This window comes from Heterodontus francisci, chromosome 7, assembly GCF_036365525.1.
Source record: "Heterodontus francisci isolate sHetFra1 chromosome 7, sHetFra1.hap1, whole genome shotgun sequence".
In the NCBI taxonomy this organism is placed as follows: domain Eukaryota; kingdom Metazoa; phylum Chordata; class Chondrichthyes; order Heterodontiformes; family Heterodontidae; genus Heterodontus; species Heterodontus francisci.
In genome coordinates, this window is record NC_090377.1 from 119,477,133 (window position 1) to 119,501,662 (window position 24,530).

At 45.7% G+C, this 24,530-nt stretch overlaps 2 protein-coding genes across 4 annotated transcripts in view; both read right to left on the reverse strand.

Annotated features, from left to right (window-relative positions):
• The window catches only part of LOC137372280 (collagen alpha-1(XVIII) chain-like), a 345,709-nt gene that overhangs the window by 142,944 nt on the left and 178,235 nt on the right, over window positions 1-24,530 (reverse strand). For all 3 annotated transcript variants that reach the window (XM_068036016.1, XM_068036015.1, XM_068036014.1), the window contains one exon: window positions 763-1,304. In XM_068036016.1, the coding sequence (XP_067892117.1) occupies window positions 763-1,304 (542 nt within the window). The remainder of the gene's footprint in view (window positions 1-762; window positions 1,305-24,530) is intronic.
• Window positions 22,624-24,523, reverse strand: LOC137371797 (uncharacterized). Its single transcript, XM_068034677.1, has 3 exons — window positions 23,713-24,523; window positions 23,450-23,586; window positions 22,624-22,674 (listed from the first exon to the last, which is right to left on the reverse strand). The coding sequence occupies exons 1-3, from the start codon at window positions 24,521-24,523 to the stop codon at window positions 22,624-22,626; spliced, it is 999 nt and encodes a 332-aa protein (XP_067890778.1).

Here is a 24,530-nt window from a genome sequence, read left to right on the forward strand (position 1 = left end):
GCCATGAATATATGACAATCACTAATAAATTTGATGAAGAATTCAGGAGAAATCTCTTTATCAAAAGAATGGTTAGAAAGTGGAACGTGCTGCCACAGAGAGTGGTTGAGGTGAAAGGCATAGACACATAAGGGGACGTTAGATAAGCACATGAGGGATCCTCTTCACATGAAGGGCTGTGGAAATCTGGAACACACTCCCCCAAAAAGCTGTTGCGGCTGGGGGTTAATTGAAAATTTTTAAACTGTTATTGATAGATTTTTGTTGGGTAAGCGTATTAAGAGTTACGAACCAAGATGGAAATTTGCCACGGTCTGATTGAATGATTTGTATGATGGAACAAGCTTCGGATAAAGCTTGAAGGGCTGAATGGCTTCCTCCTGTTCCCTTGAACCTCTGTACTGCTGTGAGAAAGTGCTCTGTGCCATTATCCCAATACAATAGAGGGCACAGAGTTAAGTTCAAGTACCCAATGTAAAGAGCTGAGTCAATCTGGTGCTAATCGGGCAGAAGTTAACAGGAAAAGAAACCTCTTTGCTCCAGCTTGACATTAAACACACGATAATCAAATAAACTGCAATAGCCTACTCCTCTTCCTATAAAGAGAGGGTTATGTTAATAGAGAAGTGAAGTACAATGGGAGGAGGCTCAGGTGGAGCACAAACACCGACATAGACCAGTTGGGCTGACTGGCCTGTTTCTGTGCTGCAAATTCAATGTCACTGTATTTACAAGCATTCTTTCACAGGAGAAGGCACTTACCAAAAAATTATCAGGGTCCACACCGCCCGCCAATGCGACAAAGACCCCGGAGGATTTATCGATCTCCATCTCGTCTGGGGACCTTTCAAAGTAGACACCCCCTTGTTCCTCGCAGTTCAGGTAGAGTGTCACCATCTCACCTACCACGCTGATGGCGATCTTCGTCCACTTATTGGTCAAAGGCCTCACCTTGAACTTCGCAGCCTCATTGGACCGTTGAGAACCACGCTCTGTGTAGTAGAAAATAATGTCCTGCGATCCATCCCTGACTTCCGAGAGCTTAACTCCAATGTAGATGATTGACTGGCTGGCGTCTGTGATAGCGAAGAGCACGCCACTCTTGGTGGACGTTGGCTGGATTGTGAAGAGCAGTGAGAAGTCACGGAAGAAGGGGCTTTTGAAATAGTTTCTGGCTAGCTGTCCAGTGTTCACATTCGGGCCAAACTTATACACTGGATTCTGGTCAGGCCCATAGTCCACAGCTACCTGCTCAGGAGCAGGGTCTCCTATCAACTGTAGCAAAGACACGGAACGGTCATTATCTAAAGAGGAGGGAATAGAAGAAACTAGACTTAGTAAATCTGGAATATCAAACTATCAAGGACTTCCAGAATGGAGATTTTTTTACACAGTCTTCTAACCCTTCCCCTCCCCTCCTCATGTTGGAATACAGTTTCATGGATATTAGCAGCCCTTTGGTATCTCATTCTCTGTGCATGAACTTGACCGTAAACATTGGCAGTAAACAATTAGTGACCAGGGAGAACAGTTCAACTGAGTTCCATGCTCTACAAACACGCACGCACCCACTTTCCATAAAGAGGTCCCCGGGCAATGGTAAGCACCAGAAACCTCAGGCAATATCCCCCTCTCTCAACCATTGAGACGCCGAGACTAACAGTAGCACTCCCAATCCTATCCCCGTTAATCAGCACCAATCAGGGATGGAACCTGGAACCATCCTAGTGTGCCTGGTTCAAATCTACACCACATAGCCTCGAGCCACCTACAATACAATGGCACCACACAAGCAAAACAGATTCAATTCCAAACTCCTGCTCTTGACATTTTTCAGCCGATTCTGGTTTCCAGTCCTTGTTTATTTACTTCTGTCTGTCTCTGTCTCTCATTCCTTCCATCTCCCTTCATGCCCTCTCCAAACTCATGCTATCCAGGAGGCCCAAGCTTCCATTTCCATTGAACTCATGATCACCCTCTTCCCTTCCTGGACGCCATTATAGATGATTCTGTCTCCTCAGGAGCTATCCATCTCCCTTTTAAAACTGCCGTGATCAACACCATCTAAAAAAAAATCCTTGACTCCTCTGTCTTTGCAATCTGTTATTCCCCATCTCTATCTTTCTATTCCTTTCCAAAGTTCTTTGCTATCGTGTCACCTCTCAAATTCTTGCTCACATTTCCCTGTTTGTATCTCTCCAATCAGTTATCCACCACCAACACAGCACTGAGAGAGCTCTAACCAAAGTCACCAATAGTATCTTCCGTAACTGTGACACTATCCCTCCTCGACCTCTCTGCCACCTTTGGCGCAACATCCTCCTTAAGTGCTTCGCCTCCAGTGTCCAGCTCAGTGGGTCGAGCACATTGGTTCCACTCTTACCTATCCAATTGTAGCCAGAAGATCTCCAGCAATGGGTTCCCTTCCTCCCCTGCTGCACCCCCACACACTGATATTAGCAGATCGTGCTGTGAACTCATGCATGCTAAGAATTGGATTGAGTCTGTGCATACGACTGCTACAGAGAAAGCAAACATGCCCTGAAAGGGCTGTGTGATAACCCCTACATCAACTAGTCCCATCCCATTCCCCATTCCCAAGGTAACTCCAGCTATGAAATCTTCGAATTGGGTTAAAATTCAAACCAGCCGCTCATGGTTGGAGCCACTCATGGTGTTGTGCACTTGAGAGAGAAAAAGAAGAAAGAACTTGCATTTATATAGCACCTTTCAGGACATGCCAAAGCGCTTTACAACAAATTTGGTTTTGATACTTAAAAGGCCCAGAGAGAGCCAAAAGGTGCAGTAGCCATCTTTGTGCTGGGCAGCAATGAATGGAGCATATAAGGTCCTAACATCAACTACAGCTGATCCCAAATAGATCTTTACTGTCACTACTTCAACCACACACATGCCTTAGTACCACAAACATGGTGCTTGGTTCAGCAATGAGCAGCTAGTCTTTGTTCAAACATTCCCACTGATTTATTCAGTCCATCCAACATGGAACGTGCATTCATCATGAACGTGACCAGATTTCAGCCAGAGCATAGCTTATTTCCCCCCACATTCCCTCCTCCCTCCCAACCAAGTTAAACATCACAAGATAATTAAGGACGAGGAAGGCCATTTGGTCTACCTTCATTATCTTAATCCTGCTACACAAAATGACCCTACTGTCTCTCCATTACAGTATCTAATTGTTAAATGACTACCACTAGTCTATTGTCCATTGAAACATATAAGAATACAAGATTAACTAACGCACACATACTAAATCACAGACTAAATAAAACACACTCAAACACTGCATATGTATTCATTCCCTTGCATTTCATCAAATATTCTGAAACTCCCACCATTTAGAATGCACAACTTTTACGTGCAATTTTCTCATGTTGTATCTAGGTTCAGTCCTTCAACTCTTCTCCCCTTCTCACACCCCATTCCTCCACCATCCTAGGATGCAGGCCATTATTCATCTTAAGTAAGAGGAGGAAGAATGAGGATTATAGAAAACACACAAATTGGGATAAATTACACTCAATGCCTTAGTTTTTTTTAAATAAGACAGTTAAAGCAAACAACAGCTAAACAGGAGTCTCTGAAGTTGAACAGTCTGATAATACTCAGAAAACCAAATCACATCAGTATTTCATGAGTTTTTGTTACACTGTAAAGTTAAGATCCAATATTTGGTTTAAGGAATCTAGACACAGACGCTTTGAAGGAGAGAATCTGCGTATGCTCACATGAACAAATATTTAAAAAATACAGAGAATTAAACCTACTAACAATAATCCCTTTATCAGCAACAACTGGGCAACTGTGCTGCATGTTAGGAGTTCCACTACTTATGAGGCCCAATTTCAATGTCATGAGGTCTAATGCAAGATATTTTCCAAAAGCAATGTGCGTGTCTTTAACTCTTGACTGCCTGGATGAGATTCCACAGACACTCAGTGCAATATTAACTCCTCATTGCTTTCACTTCAGATACCACACAGTCGATGCAGACTCAAGCTGTGCAAAACATTATAAAAGTATGCCCTGTTCTGTGAAAAATCTACTAATCCACTCATTTCTTTCACAAGGTGTAATGTATGTAAGAGAATTAATCAAAGACCAAATCAGCCTGGGTTAGTGTCATTTCCTTTAAACCTGAAGCCAAACTTTGTGTTAAAGGGAATATCTGCATCAAACTCCAGTTTGGGAGGGAGGGAGGGAATAAAGGAGGTGGAGAAAGAGGAGAACAAAGACCATTGATGAATAAAGACAAGTGTGAATCTGTCCATTCATGGTATTGGGGGAAGGGGAGAGCAGGGAAATGGAGAAATGATCCTTCCAAAATACAAAGCCACCCTCCACCCTGAATTACATTACTGTTAGGTCACTATCTTAATTTGTTACTTGAGCAACAAAGGCCAGCTGTCTGTACTATAGCATAGAGCAGAGGGGCAGACAGGTCAATTGCATGATCATGCTCGATCCCCAGTACAGTACTGGCAGCCTGACACTCAAAACTATCTGTTCTCTTCCAACTGCTCACATCATCTGTGTTCAATGGCTGTGTGGGTGGAACATAGGAAGAGGGATAGACCATTCAGCTCCTCAAATCGGTTCTGGCTTTCAATTAGCTGATCTATATTGTGACGGAAACCACACCTGCCAAAATGAGACATATTAATTTTGTCAGATGGAACATTATTTGAACATTTACTGTATATTGAAATAACTTGTTTAAAAAGACCATATTTGCATTCTAAAGGACAACTGAATGGAGAGACAATGGGAGCACCCCGATCCAATTAGCCAGATGGATTTTGCCAATAGTGTCATGAAGACCCCCACCTGCCAAGAATGAGGCATATTAATTCCATCATATGAAAATTAATTTTAAACTGTTGCTGGAGAGAGGACAATGGCTTGTTTAAAGAGATCACCAGACATTTGGCTGGAGGACATTTGCATACTAAGAGACAGTGCTTGGAGAGACAAAAGAATTGCTCACTGATTTAATTAACAGAGATTGGTCTTGGCAATGGTGATCCACATCTTGTCGGTGGAAGAGACAGCACTACACCGACCCAACAAGAGCTTTGAAATCCACAAACACAGGAGTTTGCTTAAACAGTTAGTCACATGACTAACCTGCTGGCCAACTTGGGAGTTTTGAATTGTGCTCACAGGATGGTTTGAAGGCAGACTGCAGACTGAACATGGAACAAGAGAGCCTCTCTACTGGGTTACTCTCCCTCGCTTTCTCACAAGCCTCTGGACCCACTGAAGACAAGTAAACCTCAAGAGAGAAAAGACTCCTACATTGAAACAAGTTAAAGCATGCACTGGGTCCCAACAAACAGCAAGACTTACTGGCAGCCAAAGTCTCGACATCAAACTCAAAAGGACCGTAACTACAATCCTCTATTGCCTCAAACTTATCCCCTTTATTCTCTCTAAATTAGAGTTTAAGATTAATAAACTTCCACCTTGCTTAAATCTAAGAAAAGCTGTCTAATTGATTTCTTTGCCTTACAATTGAAAGCAGTGAACAAAGATTCACTGAGGGGGAGCAAAAACACAGTGTTGATGGAACCCCTAGACCTCTGTCTCACCTAGTCATAACAAAAGTGATGATCAACAGTCATTGGGGATCATTGAATGTGTAACAGCCAGCATTCCACCACCCACTGAGAGTATCTGGTAAGCTGTGAGGAATCCACAAACCTCGCAGGCGAGGCTGTCTCAAGAAAAAAGCTAGTCATATGACTAACCTGCTGGCCAACCTGGAGTTAATTGAATTGTGCTCACAGAACAGTTTTTGGGAGAGACTGCAATTGAACTTGCAAGAAGAGAGCACTCCCTGTCTCTGTCTATCTCTCTCGCACGCAAAGTTCCAGGGGCCCACGGAAGTAATTCAAGCCTCAAGACAGAAGAATCCTGCAGCCTTCTGCCACCAGCCAAACAAGTTTGAAAGTGTGCATTGGGCCCCAACGAGAACTGCAAGACTTACTGAGGGGAAGGTAAAAACACAGTGTTTGAAAAATTAAACCCTGTTACGGCAAAACCAGGAAAAGGTTGAGATGGGAGCCCTAGACCCCTGCCTCACCCTGGTCATAGCAATATCTTAACTCCATTTACCTGCCTTGGTTCCCCATCCCTAATACCCTTGCCTAACAAAAATCTTACCAATCTCACATTTGAAATTTCCAAATGACCCCCAGCTCAACAGCTTTTTGGAGAGCGAGTTCCAGATTTCCACTAATTTTAAGGTTATGCCACGTTGTTCTGGAGTCCTCCACATGAGGAAATTGTTTCTCTTGTCTTTTTGACGCCATCCAGGACAAAGCAACCTGCTGCATCAGCACACAGTGGTAGCAGTGTGTACCGGATACCAGATGCACCGTAGGAGCTCACCAAGGTTCCTTCGACAACACCTTCTAAACTCGTGACCTCTTATCACCTAGAAGGACAAGGGCAGCAGACACATGGCAACACCATCACCTGCAAGTTCCCCTCCAAGTCACACACCATCCTGACTTGGAAATATATCGCCGTTCTTTCATTGTCGCTGGGTCAAAAACCTGGAACTCCCTTCCTAACAACACTGTGGATGCACCTACACCAGATTAATGGCAGCGGTTCAAGAAGGCGGCTCACCACCACCACCTTCTCAAGGACAACTAGGGATGGGTAACCATTGCTGGTTTTGCCAGCGTAGCTCACATCGCATGAAAGAATTTTTAAAAACAAATCCTTCAATTATCTTAAGCTCCTCAATTAGATCGCCCCCACCCCATCCCAATCTTTTATATGCGAGGGACTACAAGCAGAGTCCATGCAACCCGTCCTCATAATTTAACTCTTTAAGCCCCAGTCTCATTCTGGTGAATCTACACTGCACTCCCTCCAAGGCCAATGCATCCTTCCTGAGGTATGGTGTCCATGGCTGCACACAGTACTCCAGATATGATCCACCAGAACTCTATACAATTGTAAAGCTCTATACAGCTCTATGGTTTTATGAAGTGACTGCTCTTCCACATATTTGGTCTATCACTCAACGCACTTCACTGTGCGCCGGAGTTAAATAGGCCAAGTTCACACCTCCAGACCAAAGGCCCCATTTGGGCTGCAAAATATTAAGTAGAACAGATATTGAACTGGCCTGAGAGGATTTCTCTGTCATCTTTGTGCTTTTTAATTGTGTGCTAAGGGTCCAAGTAGATGTATAATTGACAGGCAAGTGTCATCAAACATATTGATGTTTTGGACAGAAGTGAAAGGTGAACCACCCATTTTAAAATTCTCTTTTCAGTATAGGCAATGGTTCAATTCTGGCCCCCTGAACATCCCCGATTTCATTCACCCCACCATTGGCGGCATTGCTTTCAGCTGCCGAGGCCCTAAGCTCTGGAATTCCCTCCCTAAATCTCTCCGCCTCTCTCCCTCTCAATCCTCCTTTGGGTCACTCCTTAAAACGTACCTCTTTGACCAAACTTTTAGTCACCTGTCCTAATATCTCCTTTTGTGACTCAGATTCAAATTTTGTTTGATAACACTCCTGTGAAGCACCTTGGGACCTTTTACTACGTTAAAGGCGCTATATAAATGCCAGTTGTTATTCTATGCAAAGGGATTTGGGGGCAGTGCAGCTGTTTTCATTGGTCAAATAACCTGACCTCAAGCTAGGCAACTTTACATAAATCCAGTTTAGAAGCAAAGCCCAGTCTGACTTTGTACACTGGGTGCAGTTCAGTGAGTCCCTGCCAGTTTCCTCTTGCTGCCAATCAAGAGCCAAAAGCAAGGAGGAGGCAGGCATTTGGCTAATAAATTCACTTCAAGGTGCAATACCAGGCCACATCAAGTGGGTGAGGAGGGGTGCTGGTTTGTGCCATTAACATATCCCACTCAGGGTATCACAATTGGCCGCAGTGTATTGCGATAGAGCAGGGGTAGGGATAAACAACCAGCATTCTCCGTTCTTATTGCCATCCAATAACCCCTGCTGAATAAGAACCATCGTCAGATGATGGTTCCAGTCCCTTCCCTACTGGCACTCACCTTCTGGTCTTGCCCATGAAGATTGGCCAGCATTACAGGACACTCTGGGCTCCCAGTACCCTTACAACCACACATCAATGTAAATACTCGGACATTGTAAAAGGACAAAATTGAAGAACAACTGAGACTCTCAAGAGACTCACTCTCCACATTCCAGACTCACTGGACAGCCAACAATAAAGGATCGAGTACTCTTTCCACATGTTAGAAATGCACTTCAAAAATAAAACATTCCCACTGATGGCCGATTCCAGCTCTTGATTCAACCAGGAATTCCTCCCATCCTGAGAGTAAAATAACCAGTTCTGGCAGTTCCATGGATTCCACTCCCAACATTTTCCAATTCACTCGTGGCCATTACTCACAAGAAGTGGCGTGTCTGCCTTTCTGGAAACCTTACTTAGCATTGCATGAAAGGCTTGCATTTGTACAACACTTTTCACCACCTTAGGACATTCCAAAGTGACTTAAGCCAATGACGTGTAGCCACTGTTATAATGTAGGCAACGTAACAAGTCATTTTTCACAGAGCAAGATCCCACAAATAGCAGTGTGATAATGACCAGAGAATCTTTTGCTTGAAGGATAAATATTGGCCAGGACACAGGATACAGCTCGCCTCGAAATAGTGCCATAGGATCTTTCGAGTCCACCTAAGAAAATAGACGGGGCCTTGATTTAATGTCTCGACCAAAAGATGGTGCCTCTGAGAATGCAGCACTCCCTCAATACTACGTTGGGAGTATCAGCCCAGATTTTGTCCCCGAGTCCCCAGCGTGGAACTTGAACCCACAATCTTCTGACTCAAAGAGGAGAGTGACATCACTGAGCTATGGCTGACAAAGCAGGGAAATCAAATACTTCTAAGCGACATGGGGTGGTATTCTATGCTCTCCCCCGTGGCGAGATTAGAGGTGGGGAGAGCATTTAATTGGGTGGGATGGTGGCAGGTAGGCACCCCGCTATCTTCTTGCCTCCACCCCAGTTATGTCCATGGTGGAAAGGCCCGTGGATGGCCTTGCCACCAAGTGAGGCCCTTAAGTGGGCAAGTAATGCCCAATCAAGGGCCTTTTCCCACTGTTGCTGGTATTAACCCAACAGCAGGTGGGCCTGTCGCCACATGGGGAGCACAACATGCAAACCCGTGCACAGTTACTTGTGGTCTCCCTGGGGGGGGGGGGGTTCCCTCATTCAGAGGCACTCAAAGCTTGATCGAGGGAACCAGCCCCCCCACCCCCCCTGTTGAGAGCCAGCCCCCTCCCCTTGTTGCAGACCCCCTTACAACCCCTCCCCAGCGACCCCCCACCCCACAAAACCCCTCCCGCCATCACTTACCTATGGCCTGGGTCACTCCATGATCCCGGGGCTCTGCTGGGTGCCGTTCCAACAGGAGCGACCACCTCTCCAGTGGTGCTGACGAACAAATCTAATTGGCCAGCAGCTCCTGGCGGGCAGGACTTCCTGATCCCGGGGAAGGAGGAAACACGGGTCTCTCACTGGCTCTACAGTCGGCGGTGAAGACCCCCATCGCCTCCATAAAATTCTCCCCACAGAAGCCAAGAGCCGTCAATCACACACATAAGGAATAGGAAACTTCATCAGAACCCGAGTCTGGAGGGTGTCCCAGGCATCTGATGTTGAAGAACCTCAATTATTCTGCTCATTCCACAATTTTCCAAAGGTAAGTTCATCAGAGGGAGGAAGAAAACTCAAACTGCCAATCACGTCTGGCCTACCAGGACACAATTGGGTGTGCAATTCTCAAGCCCTCCTCGAACCAGTGAGCTTTCTACTGTGCACATACCCAGGGGCTACTTGGATTCATGAGAAGCCAGCTATGCAATCAATCCCCCAGTAGACCTGGCACAAGCGTGCAAGTTCCAAGTATAACCACCATTTAACTCGGTGTGCAAATCCCAAGGTCACGCACCATTTAACTGTGCGCACATCCCAGAGTCTGACCAGCGGGCAACTGAGCCTGCAAATCCAAAGCATGGCCAGCTTTCTCTTGAGTTGACAACTTTACATCTACTAAAGAACTGGCAGGGAGCCACAACAGAACAAATGAAGTTGATAATTCTGTTGCTGGAACAGCAAAGGGGTCGAAGTTGCCAATGTGAAATTGGCTGCAGTTACAGAGACATCTCTGCTCCCTAGCCTCATTCAGAAATTGAGTGTGACAGAGTTCTGACTGTTCTTCAGACATGCCTGAGAGACAGAGAGAGCAAATCTGTAAACAAGACTCCTAGGAAAGGACAAATATCCCCCTGAAACCCAGCATCTCATCAGATCCGACATATTGTACAGGTGGGAATAGCCCTGTGAACAACCTCCACTGACATGTCCAAGTGATCTTACATGGGAAAATAATTCTGGATGGGGGGTGAATTAGTTAGCGGCAGACATCCAATTTCATTAGTCCTATCCTTGCCAACTCAAACAGCCGTTACTGAATAGTTCAAGACGATTTAACCTTGAGAAAATCCACCATGTGTTAAAGTGAAGCTCTGGTGCAGAGAAATTGTAATCCTTTGACAGGGTTGTGACTAGAATTTTTTCTTCTTGTGCATTTAATTGTTGGCAGAGAAGTTCCTTTCTTTAAAAAATGAGAGTTAAATAGTGTCACTGCATAGCTATGCAGTCCATGTAACAGAAAGTTCATCCTACTAGTTAACTCCAACCTTGCTGCTACTTTTCCAGAATTAGAAGTCACAGCTTCTCTGTTTGCACTGGAGAGCTTGGGATCTCACCAATTACCCCCGTGCTTGTTGGCCTATACTGCCCCAGATTTTGTGGTGGGAATAACCATGAGGCTATCAGCACTCACTGTTATTAAGGAGAAAATGGAACAGCAACTTCCAGCATCCACAGATGCACAGTTAAATGCATACATCTGAGTTGCCCTGACCCACCAGAAGCCTCGCTTTACAGATATCGTGCTGAGAGGCTTGGCATCGAAATACATGAACAGCCTGAAGTTGGGGTACATACCCCCTAGATACCCTCTAAACATGCCAGAAAAGGTTAGGGCTTGTCCATTCAAATGCAAGTGTATTTTTAACAGTGTGATAGATCTTAACTACAACCAAACAACCTCTCTAGCACTGAAAATTTACTTTTACAAATGTGGAGTCTCACTCCTTCAGACTGTAATTATTGTTGGAGACATAGAAAAATTTTGTTTTACCCTGTCTTTGTCTCCTTTATCTCTCTCTCTCTCTTAATCCCATCTTTCTTCCCTCTCTATTTTGCTTTCTGTACCTGATTTTACATTGAATTAAATATTCTAACTTATACTTCCTGGTTTCCACACTGCATGGTTCAGTAAGGATTCTTCAAGAAACATGCTGTTGCTTGCCCTGTTCACACAAGCCCTAGATCCCCCTCGAGCGGGTGTCACAGTTTTGACTCTATTTACCGCAAATCACAGTGCAAAGCCCATAGAAAGTCTGTCAGCAAGTGTAAGTGTAATGAACAGTGAGTGCCACAAAATCCAGGCCTTTGGCCTCCAGTCCACAAATGGCTCCATTTTAGAATTCTCATCCCTGTGTTCAAATCCCTCTGAGATCTCTGTGCTCTTCCAATTCTGGTCTACTGTGCCTTCTCCACTTCCTTCATCCCACCATTGGCAGCCACGCCTTCAGCTGTCTGGGCTCTCAGCTTTGAAATTCCCTTTCCAAACCCCTTTACTCTCTCTCCTCCTTTAATATATCGCGTTGATCAAACTTTTGCTCACCGGTCACAATATCTTCTGATGTGGCTCGTTGCCAAATCTAGTCTGATAACACTCCTGTGAAATGCCTTGGGACGTTTTACTACATTCAAGGTGCTATATGAACGCAAGTTGGTGTTGTTGTTTTATACCACATACATATATATTAAAATTAATCTACAGTCACTAAGACAATAAAGAACAGCGGCAACATTGAAAACAATTGTACAAAAGTATCTTGTGAGTCTTCACTACATACTATTGGTTCAGAAGCTTTTAAAGTCCAACTCAAATGTCTCAAAGAGTTGAGATTAGCCATTCGTTGAAGCCTATTGGGGAGGGAGGGTGGGTTTATCTGAAGAACTCCCATTTCAAGGGTTTTCATTAGGGTTCCCTCCAGTAAAACAGAGGAAACACAAATTAATGTCTTAATGAAGGTACTGAGACCAGCTTTGTCAATCATATTGAACTGGACCGTCTCAACTATTCACAACATGCGGCTGGATTTTTAGTCCCCTTCGGGGTCAGGGACGGAGGTGGGTGGGCGCAGAATTTCGCACAGCTAGACTGCTTGCCATTTCCCCAGCTCCATCCTCCCCCGGACCATTTTCCCGTAGGCAGAATGGGGTGGGGGAGGGAGGGGGAATCATGAGCAAGCAGTGGGTATCCAATTGGACTACTTAAGGGCCTATTAAGGCCTGTTGTCAGAGGCTGACTGGGTTTTTCCAGTTGGCCTCCAAGTCCCCGCAGGCAGTGGGAGACAGTGCAGCTGCCTGGAGGCGGCAGACCAGGGGACCAGCGCTCTGCGCAGGCTTAGAGGCTCCCCCCCCCTTGCCTGCCTGTGGTTTAGCAGCAGCCGCAGGCCACTCTTTGGAGGGAATTTTCCCACCAACCCCTACCCCACAGTGGTGGCCCAGTTGCCAATGCTGGTCATATTTTAAATTTGAAAATGTTGGAGAGAAGGCACCTCCATCTTCAGGCACCCTATCCCACGCCTACCTATAAGGGCATCCTGCTGCTACTTCCAAGCTGGAGAGCCTCCTATTGGCTCTCTAGCTTTGAGAGCCCGCCTGCTGTCCTCAATTGGACAGCAAGCTCACCCTTTGGCCATTAATTGGCCAATTCGGGGAAAATTGCAGGTAAGTGAGACTGTTTCCCAAATTTGAGTCTGACGGTGGGTTTCAAATATCCATAAGGAAATCCTGCCCATCGATTGGGTGATTAAATGAGCAGTCAGCACAGCTGCTACAGATTTTTTTTTGAAACAACTGGATTTTCGTTGCTCCTTAAGGTAAATGCAACACTTTGGCATTTAAGCACCCAGTGCCCATATCACACATTCCCTCTTTCTGTCCTGCTTCATATCTGTACCTTAGCCCTAATTTCTTGACACCTCCACTTACTAGTCTTCCTCGTGGCCTCTGAGAAAGCTACTCCAGTGCGAATCACTGCTAAACTATGGGTTTGTTTTGTGTTAGGGGCTGGTGCCCACTGGGTAAATCAGTTGGGATTAATGTAAACACCCGTGTTAAGCAATGGACGTGAGCCAATCATTTTAGAGTGTTTATTCATGTGTTATCTGCATGCTGTTCTTGCTCCTGAGCCTTGTGAATGCCACACTTACCCTGGAGATGGACCAGTATGCCAGGACTGCCTCACCTAACCAAGCAATAATTAGTGGGGCATGTATTCCAATGCACTGGTGTGCGCTGAGGGGGTAGGGTTGCCAACTCTCCAGGATTGCCCCTGGAGCCTCCAGGGTTTAAAGACTGTACTCCTGGACACTGCTGCAAGCAAGCTAAGAGAAAAATCGTCAGGGCATTAAAACAAAAGATGCTCGTTTTCTTAATTTTCTTTGAACTCTTAGAAGTATTGGAGAAAACAAGCTGCCTGGCTGGAGACGGGGGTGGGGGTGGGGGGAGTGGGGGGGCGGGGTGGAGAGGCACGTAGGGGGGGGGGGCGACTGGAGGCAGGAAGTCATGTGATGAGACCTCCAGGAATGCATCCAGCCAGAGCTGGCAACCCAGCGAGGGAATACTGAACTATTTTGCACTCATAGTCCGACATTTTCCACCCACAACAGAGGAAATTTGACCCACGTTGCTCACAGTGAGGTCGGTCACCATCCCCTCAAGTTCACTCCTTTCAGCCTCCATGTACAATTCAACGCCAACGGACCCACCTCCCCCACCATTTATTAACCACATTTTAAGGAATGCAAAGTTCATGCCTTCATTTCCCATCTTAATATTGTACAAATGAATATATCAAAGAATGTATAAAAAGACAAAATGCACAACTTTATAATTATGACTGCATTACATCTATGCACCCAGGTCCTTCATCCTCTAACTTCACTTGGTGTCAGTAGTAGCTCAGAGGGGAACGCCCTCCCCTCGTCAGAAAGTTGGAGGTTCAAATCCCACTTCAGAGACTTGAGCACATAACTTCGGCTGACACTCCAGCGCAGTACTGAGGGAGCGCTGCACAGTCAGAGGTGCCGCTTTTCAGGCAAGACGTGAAACTGCGGGCCCATTTGCCCACTCAGATGGAGATTAAAGATCCCATGGCACCATTTCAAAAGAAGAGCAGGGGAGTTCTCCCTAGTGTCCTGGTCAATGTTTATCCCTCAACCAACATCACTGAACAGCAGATTATCTGATCATTATCATATTGATGTTTGTGGGATCTTGCTGTGTGTAAATTGGCTGCCACATTTCCTTCATTACAACAGTGCCTACACTTCAAAAAGTCTTTCATAGGCTGTAGAGCAGTTTGGGACATGCTGAGCTGTTAAAATCTGCTATATAAATGCAAATCTTTCTTTACCTGACGACTACACTCGGGGCAGGATTTTCCCTGTGTGCTTCAGAAACCCGCCGTCAAGTGGGGTTCAGAAGTCCGCACTGTGTGGGAAACAATCACTCACCTGTGATTTTTCCCTGAATTGGCCAATTAATGGCTAGAGGGTGGGCATACCATCCAATTAAGGACGGCGGGCAGGCTCTTGAATCTAGAGAGCCAATAGGAGGCCCTCCAGCTTGGAAGCGGCAACAGGATGCCCTTACAGGTAAGTGAGGGAGAGAGCCAATAGGAGCCAGACCACTATTTTGGGAGGGGGGTGGGGGGGTGTGGAGGGGGTGAGAGGTGCGGTGAAGCTGCTCCACAGGGCAGCCTGTGGCAGTGGCTGAACCCAGGCAGGGAGGGCCTCTAAGCCTGCCTGGAGCACCGGTACCCGGTTTGTCACTGGGAGGCCACCTCCAGGGAGCTAAACTGTCCCCTGCCACCTGCGGGGACCTGGAAGCCTACTGGAAAATCCCAGTCAGCCTCCGACATTAGGCCTTAAATGGCCATTAGCTATCTGAACTGGCTACCAGCCAATTGTGGGAAGGTAGCTCTGCTGCACCCCCTTCATCCCACCTCTGGAAAAATGGCCTGGGGGCAGGAAGCAGCCGGCGAACCAGCATGCTGGCCGCCAGCGCCCACCTCCGTGCCTGTCCCCATCGTGACCTCAAAAATTCAGCTCTTAGTTTTCTACTAATTCTTTCATGGGCTGTGGGCGTCATTGGCAAGGCCAGCATTTGTTGCCCAGCCCTAATTGCCCTCGACAACTGAATGGCTTGTTCGGCCATTTCAGAGGGCAGTTAAGAGTCAACCACATTGCTGTGGTCTGGAGTCACATGTAGGCCAGACCAGGTATGGACAGAAGATTTTCTTCCCTGAAAGGACATTAGTGAACGAGATGGGTTTTTACGACAATTGATGATAGCTTCGTCGCACCAATACTGAGACTAGCTTTCAATTCCAGATTTCTATTAATTACGAGAACAGAGCCTCTTTTGGTTCCTGCCTGCTATCACCTCATCAAAAGAAATGTTGTAGTTGTACTCATTTTTGTAACCTGATAGATTGTGTGGGAGTGCTTAGATTGAATGGTCCAGTGTGTGTTACCATGGATCCTAGTGCTGTTTCAAAGAGGTGTTTGTACACCATGCTTTTGTTTAGTTGAGGCCTTCGACCAGCATAAAGTGCACTGGAATTTACCTCCTTTTTCCATTCCTTCATGAGATGTGGACGTCGCTGACAAGGCCACCATTTATTGCCTATCAGTAATTGCCCTCGAGAAGGTGGTGGTGAGCTGCTTTCTCGAACGGCTGCAGTCCATGTGGTCTAGGTACACCCACAGTGCTGTTAGGGAGGGATTTTCAGAATTTTGACCCAACGAAGATGAAGGAACGGTGATATTTTCCAGATAGAATAATGTGCGACTTGGAGAGGATCTTGCAGGTGATGGTGTTCCCACATGCCTGCTGCCCTTGTCCTTCTAGATCAGGATTGTCCAGCATATGGCCCACAGGCCAGAGTCCGGCCTGCTAAAGTTTTGAATCTGGCTTGCCAATCCTTCATAACTTGGGAACAGAAAGGGGCGAGATTGATTTTGTCCCATTTGCGTCCCCTAGATGTTGGCAGTAAGTGAGCAGAGAGTTGGTGCACTGCAGCCTGTACCAGATGGGTTCAATATTGCCCTTTAGGGAAGGAAATTTGCCATCTTTACCTGGTCTGACCGACATGTGACTCCAGGCCCACAGCAATGTGGTTGACTCTTAACTGCCCTCTGAAATGGCCTAACAAGCCACTCAGTTGTCAAGTGCAATTAGGGCTAGGCAACAAATGCTGGCCTTGCCAGTGACACCCACATCCCATGAAAGAATTTTTAAAAATTCCCTTAGTCCCTGTACAATGAAATGGGAGGTTGACAAGTGGATTGGCACTTTTTTTATTAGCACAGAAGCAGGCCATTCAGCCCAATGTTCCTGTGCTGGCTCTTGGAAAGAGACATCTGATTATTTTCTCCTTAGAGCAGAGAGAGTTAAGGGGAGATTTAACAGAGGTGTTCAAAATTATGAAGGGTTTAGACAGAGTAAATAAGGAGAGAATGTTTCCACTGGGTGCAGGCTCATAAACAGAGGACACCTTTTTAAGGTGAATATCAAAAGAAGCAGGGCAGAGATGATGAGAATTTCTTTTACTGTGATCTGGAACGCACGACCTGAAAAGATGGTGGAAGCAGATTCAATAGTAACTTTCAAAAGGGAATTGGAAAAATATTTGAAAAGGAAAGAGGTGCAGGGCAAGGGGGAAGAGAAAGCGAGGGGACAAATTGGATTGCTCTTAAAAAAAGACTCCGTAGGCCAAATGGCCTCCTTCAATAGTGTAAGATATTGCAATTCCACCATGTCATTTGATGTAGCCAATACAAGGCACCTCATTCCTATGATGATCGAATTCAGGGTGTCCTTGCCTCTTGCAGTAATGGGATACAACAGCTGCATTGTCCTAACCTCCTCCTCAGGATATTACCCTTATTTATCAATGTAGAAATCAAGTAGTGTCTAGATTATTATCTTGCAGGCATGTTATCAGTGACTGAACAACAAATATACAGAACTCTCAATGTCTGGATAGGAGCCAATTAATGCCCTCATCATGAGTTTCCTTCCTGTTAAATTGTCTTTTCTCAATATTCGTTCATGAGATGTGGGCGTCGCTGGCCAGGCCAGCATCTATTACCCATCCCTAATTGCCCTTGAGAAGGTGGTGGTGGGCTGCCTTCTTGAACCGCTGCAGTCCGTCTGTGTGGGTACACACAGAGTGCTGTTAGGAAGGGAGCTCCAGGATTTTGACCCAGCGACAGTGAAGGAAAGGCGATAGAGTTCCAGGTCAGGATGGTGTGTGACTTGGAGGGGAACTTGCAGGTGGTGGTGTTCCCATGCATCTGCTGCCCTTGTCCTTCTAGGCAGTAGGTCGTGGGTTTGGAAGGTGCTGTCGAAGGAGCCTTGGTGAGTTGCTGCTGTGCATCTTGTAGATGGTACACACTGCTGCCACTGTGCGTCGGTGCTGAAGGGAGTGAATGTTTAAGGTGGCAGATGGGGTGCCAATCAAGCGGGCTGCTTTGTCCTGGATGGTATCAAGTTTCTTGAATCTTGTTGGAGCCATCCAGGCAAGTGGAGTATATTCCGTCACACTCCTGACTTGTGCCTTGTAGATGGTGCACAGGCTTTGGTGAGTCAGCAGGTGAGTTACACATTACCCAGCCTCTGGTCTGCTGTTGTAGCCACAATGTTTATGTAGCTAGTCCAGTTAAATTTCTGGTCAATGGTGATGCCCAGGTTGTTGATGGTGTTGGATTCAACAACAGTAACAATTTTTGTTTTGAAATCATGGAATCTTACCGTACAGAAAGAGGCCATTCAACCCTTCTTTTGAAGAGCTCTCCCAGGGGTTGGCCATCTTTATTTTAACCTACAGAGCTTTTTTCAAAAAATTTGCCTAAAATAAAAACTATTGGGAGCTGAAAGATGAAAATTCCACATTTCTAAACCAAAGAGAATGCAAATTTGCATATATAATAAATAAAACACGTGTGGAATTTTATGTATCTATAGAAAAAAAATCAAAATTAAAATAGACCTATTTAGAAGTTTTTTTGCGTCTTTCTTATTTTTTCCTTGCATCTCCAGAATGTACTTGTTCAGGTTTTATGCAACAATTTGCATAAATTATATATAAGCATGTTCAAAAAGAACATGTAAAAATGGTGAACCATATTAACTTAATGGAAAAAATGCATGTTTCCACTTCGAATAAAGAAGTACGAAGAAATGTACATATAAAACTGAAATAAATGGAATTTGTTTAACTGTAACTTTGTCAGTAAAGTCATCTTTAAAACAAAGTATAACTTAAGATGTGTAGAACTAAGACAAATTTTCCAGCTATTAATCCTCATGATTAAAAAAATTGCTTCTGATGGCACATTCAGGATAATATATGGTCTCAGCTATATTGGAAACAAAAATGGTCACAGCCATTATCTATAATCATGGTGTAGCTATACCACTCAAACAGGTTTATTTAGAGAACAATGTCGTTTTTCGTTTAAATAATTATTTGAAACCGTTAAGAGCAGCAGAATGATTAGATTTTTATCCCCACGACAAAAACACTGCTCTTACATTTCTTGAGTTAATTTTTAAAAACTTTTTCCATGTTGATGCGATCCAACTGGAAAGGGTTGGGAGCCGCAAAGGAAATGTTAAAGAGCTGCATGCGGCTCTGGAGACGCAGGTTTGCTGACCCCGGAGTGATCCACCAAAAATCACTTGATGCAGTCAGAATTAATTATCAAAACATTCTTACGACAAATATCCACCAGGTCAAGAGATACTGGATTTTAAAGAAAATTCAATTGACTTTGATCCAAGAAAATTCTAATCTAATCAGCAGTAGATTGGGCGGCACAGTGGTGCAGTGGTTAGCACCGCAGCCTCACAGCTCCAGCGACCCGGGTTCAATTCTGGGTACTGCCTGTGCGGAGTTTGCAAGTTCTCCCTGTGTCTGCCTGAGTTTCCGCCGGGTGCTCCGGTTTCCTCCAACAGCCAAAGACTTGCAGGTTGATAGGTAAATTGTCCATTGTAAATTGCCCCTAGTATAGGTAGGTGGTGGGAGAATGGTGGGGATATGGTCAGGAATATGGGATTAATGTAGGATTAGTGTAAATGGGTGGTTGTTGGTCAGCACAGACTCAGTGGGCCGAAGGGCCTGTTTCAGTGCCGTATCTCTCAAAAATAAAATTTTTAAAAAGTAGAATTTTATACACAACTGTTGTCTTTCCTGGCTTCATCTGGTTTTAAGTGAAAACCTTTTGAGCAGAATGCAAACTACAAAAGATAGATGGAAGGTGTCGTCGACAATGCTATCGAGCGGCGCTTGCTCAGCAATAACCTGCTCACTGACGCTCAGTTTGGTTTCTGTTATGGCCACTCAGCTCCTGACCTCATTACAGCCTTAGTCCAAACATGGACACAAGAGCTAAACTCCAGAGGTGAGGTGAGAGTGACTGCTCTTGACATTATGCGAGTATGGAGTTTAGTTACTAGTGGTGTACCGCAAGGATCTGTTTTGGGGCCACTGCTGTTTGTCATTTTTATAAATGACCTGGATGAGGGTGTAGAAGGGTGGGTTAGTAAATTTGCGGATGACATGAAGGTCGGTGGAGTTGTGGATAGTGCCGAAGGATGTTGTAGGTTACAGAGGGACATAGATAGGCTGCAGAGCTGGGCTGAGAGATGGCAAATGGAGTTTAATGCGGAAAAGTGTGAGGTGATTCACTTTGGAAGGAGTAACAGGAATGTAGAGTACTGGGCTAATGGGAAGATTCTTGGTAGTGTAGATGAGCAGAGGGATCTTGGTGTCAAGGTACATAAATCCCTGAAAGTTGCCACCCAGGTTAATAGGGCTGTTAAGAAGGCATATGGTGTGTTAGCCTTTATTAGTAGGGGGATCGAGTTTCAGAGCCACGGGGTCATGATGCAGCTGTACAAAACTCTGGTGAGGCCGCACCTGGAGTATTGCGTGCAGTTCTGGTCACCGCATTATAGGAAGGATGTCGAAGCTTTGGAAAGGGTGCAGAGGAGATTTACTAGGATGTTGCCTGGTATGGAGGGAAGGTCTTACGAGGAAAGGCTGAGGGACTTGAGGTTGTTTTCGTTAGAGAGAAGGAGGAGGAGAGGTGACTTAATAGAGACATATAAGATAATCAGAGGGTTAGATAGGGTGGATAGTGAGAGTCATTTTCCTCGGATGGTGATGGCAAACACGAAGGGACATAGCTTTAAGTTGAGGGGTGATAGATATAGGACAGATGTCAGAGGTAGTTTCTTTACTCAGAGAGTAGTAGGGGCGTGGAACGCCCTGCCTGCAGCAGTAGTAGACTCGCCAACTTTAAGGGCATTTAAGTGGTCATTGGATAGACATATGGATGAAAATGGAATAGTGTAGGTCAGATGGTTTCACAGGTCGGCGCAACATCGAGGGCCGAAGGGCCTGTACTGCGCTGTAATGTTCTATGTTCTATATGTTCTATCATGGAGCCCTAGCAAAACTGGAGTCAATGCGAATCAGGGGAAAACTCTCCACTGGTTGGAGACATACCTAGCACAAAGGAAGATGGTTGTGGTTATTGGAAGTCAATCATCTCAGCCCCAGGACATGATTGCAGGAGTTCTTCAGGATAGTGTCCTAGGCCCAACCATCTTCAGCTGCTTCATCATAAGATCAGAAGTGGGGATGTTCGCTGATGATTGCACAATGTTCAGCACTATTTGCGACTCCTCAGATACGGAAGCAGCCCGTGTCCAGATGCAACAAGACCTGGACGACATCCAGGCTTGGGCTGATAAGTAGCAAGTAACATTCGCGCCACACAAATGCCAGGCAATGACCATCTCCAACAGGAGAGAATCTAACCATCTCCCCTTGACGTTCAATGGCATTACCATTGCTGAATCCCCTACTTTCAACATCCTGGAGGTCACTATTGACCAGAAACTGAACTGGACCAGCCGCATAAATGCTGTGGTTACAACAGCAGGTCAGAGGCTGGGAATTCTGCGGCGAGTAACTCACCTCCTATCTCCCCAAAGCCTGTCCACCATCTACAAGGCACAAGTCAGGAGTGTGATGGAATACTCTCCACTTGCCTGGATGGATGCAGCTCCAACAATACTCAAGAAGCTCAACATCATCTAAGCAGCCCGCTTGATCAGCATCCCATCCACCACCTTCAACATTGACGCACTGACGCCCAGTGGCAACAGTGTGTACCATCTACAAGATGCACAGCAGCAACTCACCACATCTCCTTAGACAGCACCTTCCAAACCCACAACCTCTACCATCTGGAAGGACAAGGGCAGCAGATACATGGGAACACCATCACCTGCAAGTTCCCCTCCAAGACACACACCATCCTGACTTGGAACAATATCGCCGTTCCTTCACTGTCACTGGGTCAAACTCCTGGAACTCCCTTCCTAACAGCACTGTGGATGTACCTACACCCCAAGGACTGCAACAGTTCAAGAAGGCAGCTCACCACCACCACCTTCTCAAGGGCAATTAGGGATGGGCAATAAATGCTGGTCTAGCCAACGATGCTTACATCCCATGAACGAATAAAAAAAAATAGAGGAGATCGGAGACCAAATGGAAGGCAATAGTTCAAAAAGTAGCTGATGGAAAGAATTTTTAAAAATACAGTCATATCAAACCCAGATTCCCCTCAAACTGACTTCATAATCCCTACCGACACCACCATAACAAATGGAATCACTGTACAGCTGATGTAGAATGGACAATGCTCAGCCTGCACAAATTGATTAACCAGTAGGTTCACTTCTTCTCCTTTTCCAGTTGGATCCTGCTCAGCACTGGTTTTCGAAGGAATGTTATGTTTGGATCAGGATTTCTACAGGTGGCAGATGTTTGCCAGTTTGCAAAGCATTGTACAGCTTTAAATCGTTTAGTCAACAGCTGGCTGAACAAGCATTTCAAACCAGAGAAGCTTTTAGATGAAGTATGGTGGTAGATTGACCAATGAGGTTAGAGCTTTTTTAAACAATTCCATAAGAGGAGTGAATTGTTCAAATTTAGCACACAGTTCAGCTTCTGTACTGCTCAATTTCTTCATTGTCTTGCTCTTCCCCCAAACTATCCTGTTCCACTTCCACACAAGAATGTGATTCACACACTCAGTCACACACACACAAACCTCTACACAAACAAATACATGCACACCCCTTGATGCACACATTCCCACACACACCCCTACACACACACATTTACTCACACACACTCCCATTCACACAACCCCCTCACTCACACACACTCCCCTAGACAAACACTGACTCTCACACACACACTCCCACATACAAACATTCACTCACACACCGGCTACAGAAATACTCACTCACTCTCACACTTCTCTATTGCCAACAAAGCCATCACTAATCCACTAATAGGACATATTCTTCTGTCAGGCACTGCTGCTTTAAGAACTGTTTTAAGCAAGCAAGTGAGGCAAGCTGAAAACAAAAATGTCAGCATCAATTCCAATTGAAGTGGAATTATGAAGAGACTATTAAACCTATTAGCCTATTAAACCCCATCAACTTTAAGACTTATAAACAAAGTGTGAGCTTCATACGCACAATGTACGTTCACACTTAACAATCTTCTTAGTGCAATAATTCCGATAAACAGAACTTCTCTTAAAACCATTAATATTTATGCTAACTGTCCATTTGAGAATCAGCACAAATACACTCAGGTCACCTCCAATTGGGCTGTAGTAGAAACAGCTCCAGTCAGGACCCACCAGCAACAGGTCTGCTTCAATTATGGAAGGAAGTTCGAAACCTAGCCAACCGTTTCAGAGTTACAGAGTAGTACAGGGCTTGTCCTGGCACCATTGCTGGCATGATCTGGGTATTTGTAAGTTGCTATAACTGAAAAATGCACTTTCCATTTCAATTTTGAGATCAAACAGTTCCTGATTACTGCGATGGGTTCCATTTTAAAAAACTCATCCTTGCATTCAAATCCCTCAATGCCCTCACCCCTCTCTTTCTCTGTAACCTCCGGCAGCCCTACAACCCTCCGAGATCTCTGTGCTTCTCCAGTTCTGGCCACTTGCACAACTCCGACTTTCATTGCTCCACCATTGACGGCTGTGCCTTCATCTGCCTGGGCCCTAAACTCTAGAATTAGCACCCTAACCCTCTCCGCCTCGCTTCCTCCCTTTCCTCCTTTAAGATGCTCCTTAAAACTTACCTCTTTGGCCAAGCTTTTGGTCGCCTGGTCCTTATGTGGCTCAGTGTCAAATTGTGCTTGAATATGGTCCTGTAAATCACCTTGGGACATTTCTATGTTAAAGGCACTATGTAAATGCAAGTTGTTGTTTAGTGCAACTTTTAAAACATCTTAACAAATGCTTAAAGCGTTTTTTTCTGATAAGATGGTACCTTGTGTCTCACCTCAGAGTCCCATGCAAAGGCTGAAGTGAGGGAGGGGGGGGGAGGTTTGTATTTGTTTACCTCTGCTAACAGTGAGAGATAGGCACCCATACCCCTCTTCTTCATCGGGGAGAAGGTGGCAGGGCAGTTGGAGAGCCTTGTCCGCTAACTCCGTCCAACAGTCGTCTCGTAACGCCTCGCAGTACCCACGGCAAGGTGGCTGGTGTCTGGGGGAGTCGCACCTTGGTGCGAGCAGCTGACAGATGAATGGCACCAGACCAGGATGGCAGTTGGAGGGCAGAAACACCCTCCACCCATGCATGGCATCCTGGATCTCTGCCACACTGGCCTGGTTGAGATAGTTTGGGAGCCGGATGCCCCCGTAACCCAGCTTGCGGCAGAAATTCAAAGCGGGGGGCAGCGGAATGCAGTCAGTGGGCCCAGACCCAGGCGCGGTCCAAGTAGGGTGAGATAGAGAAGCACCACCTGGATCAGAAGCCTTAGTAGGGGTTAGTAAATCTAGCTTAGTTCCTACAGCAGCAGCAGCAGCAGAGTAACCCAGCACACCTTTAGTCACATTCTGATTAAACACCAGGTTATTAGCTTGGCTTAAATTATCCGGTGCTATCCCATCATGCTTAGAGAGATCATTGGCACTCGAAACGCTGAGAGGTGATTGGCCGTCACTCGAGTTCCCACCCTTCCCGGCCGCCATTTTGTGGCCACCTTCTAGAGCATCATGGGATAGCTGATTAATCAAAGGCCCCGCCATGTGCGTTTGGGCGGCTTCATGCATTCGGTCATCTGTCTGTGAACGGCCAGTCGATAAAACTCCTCCAACTGCCAGGGTGTCATTCGCAACTTCCCGATAGTCTTCGCGCGACTCAGACATGGTGCCC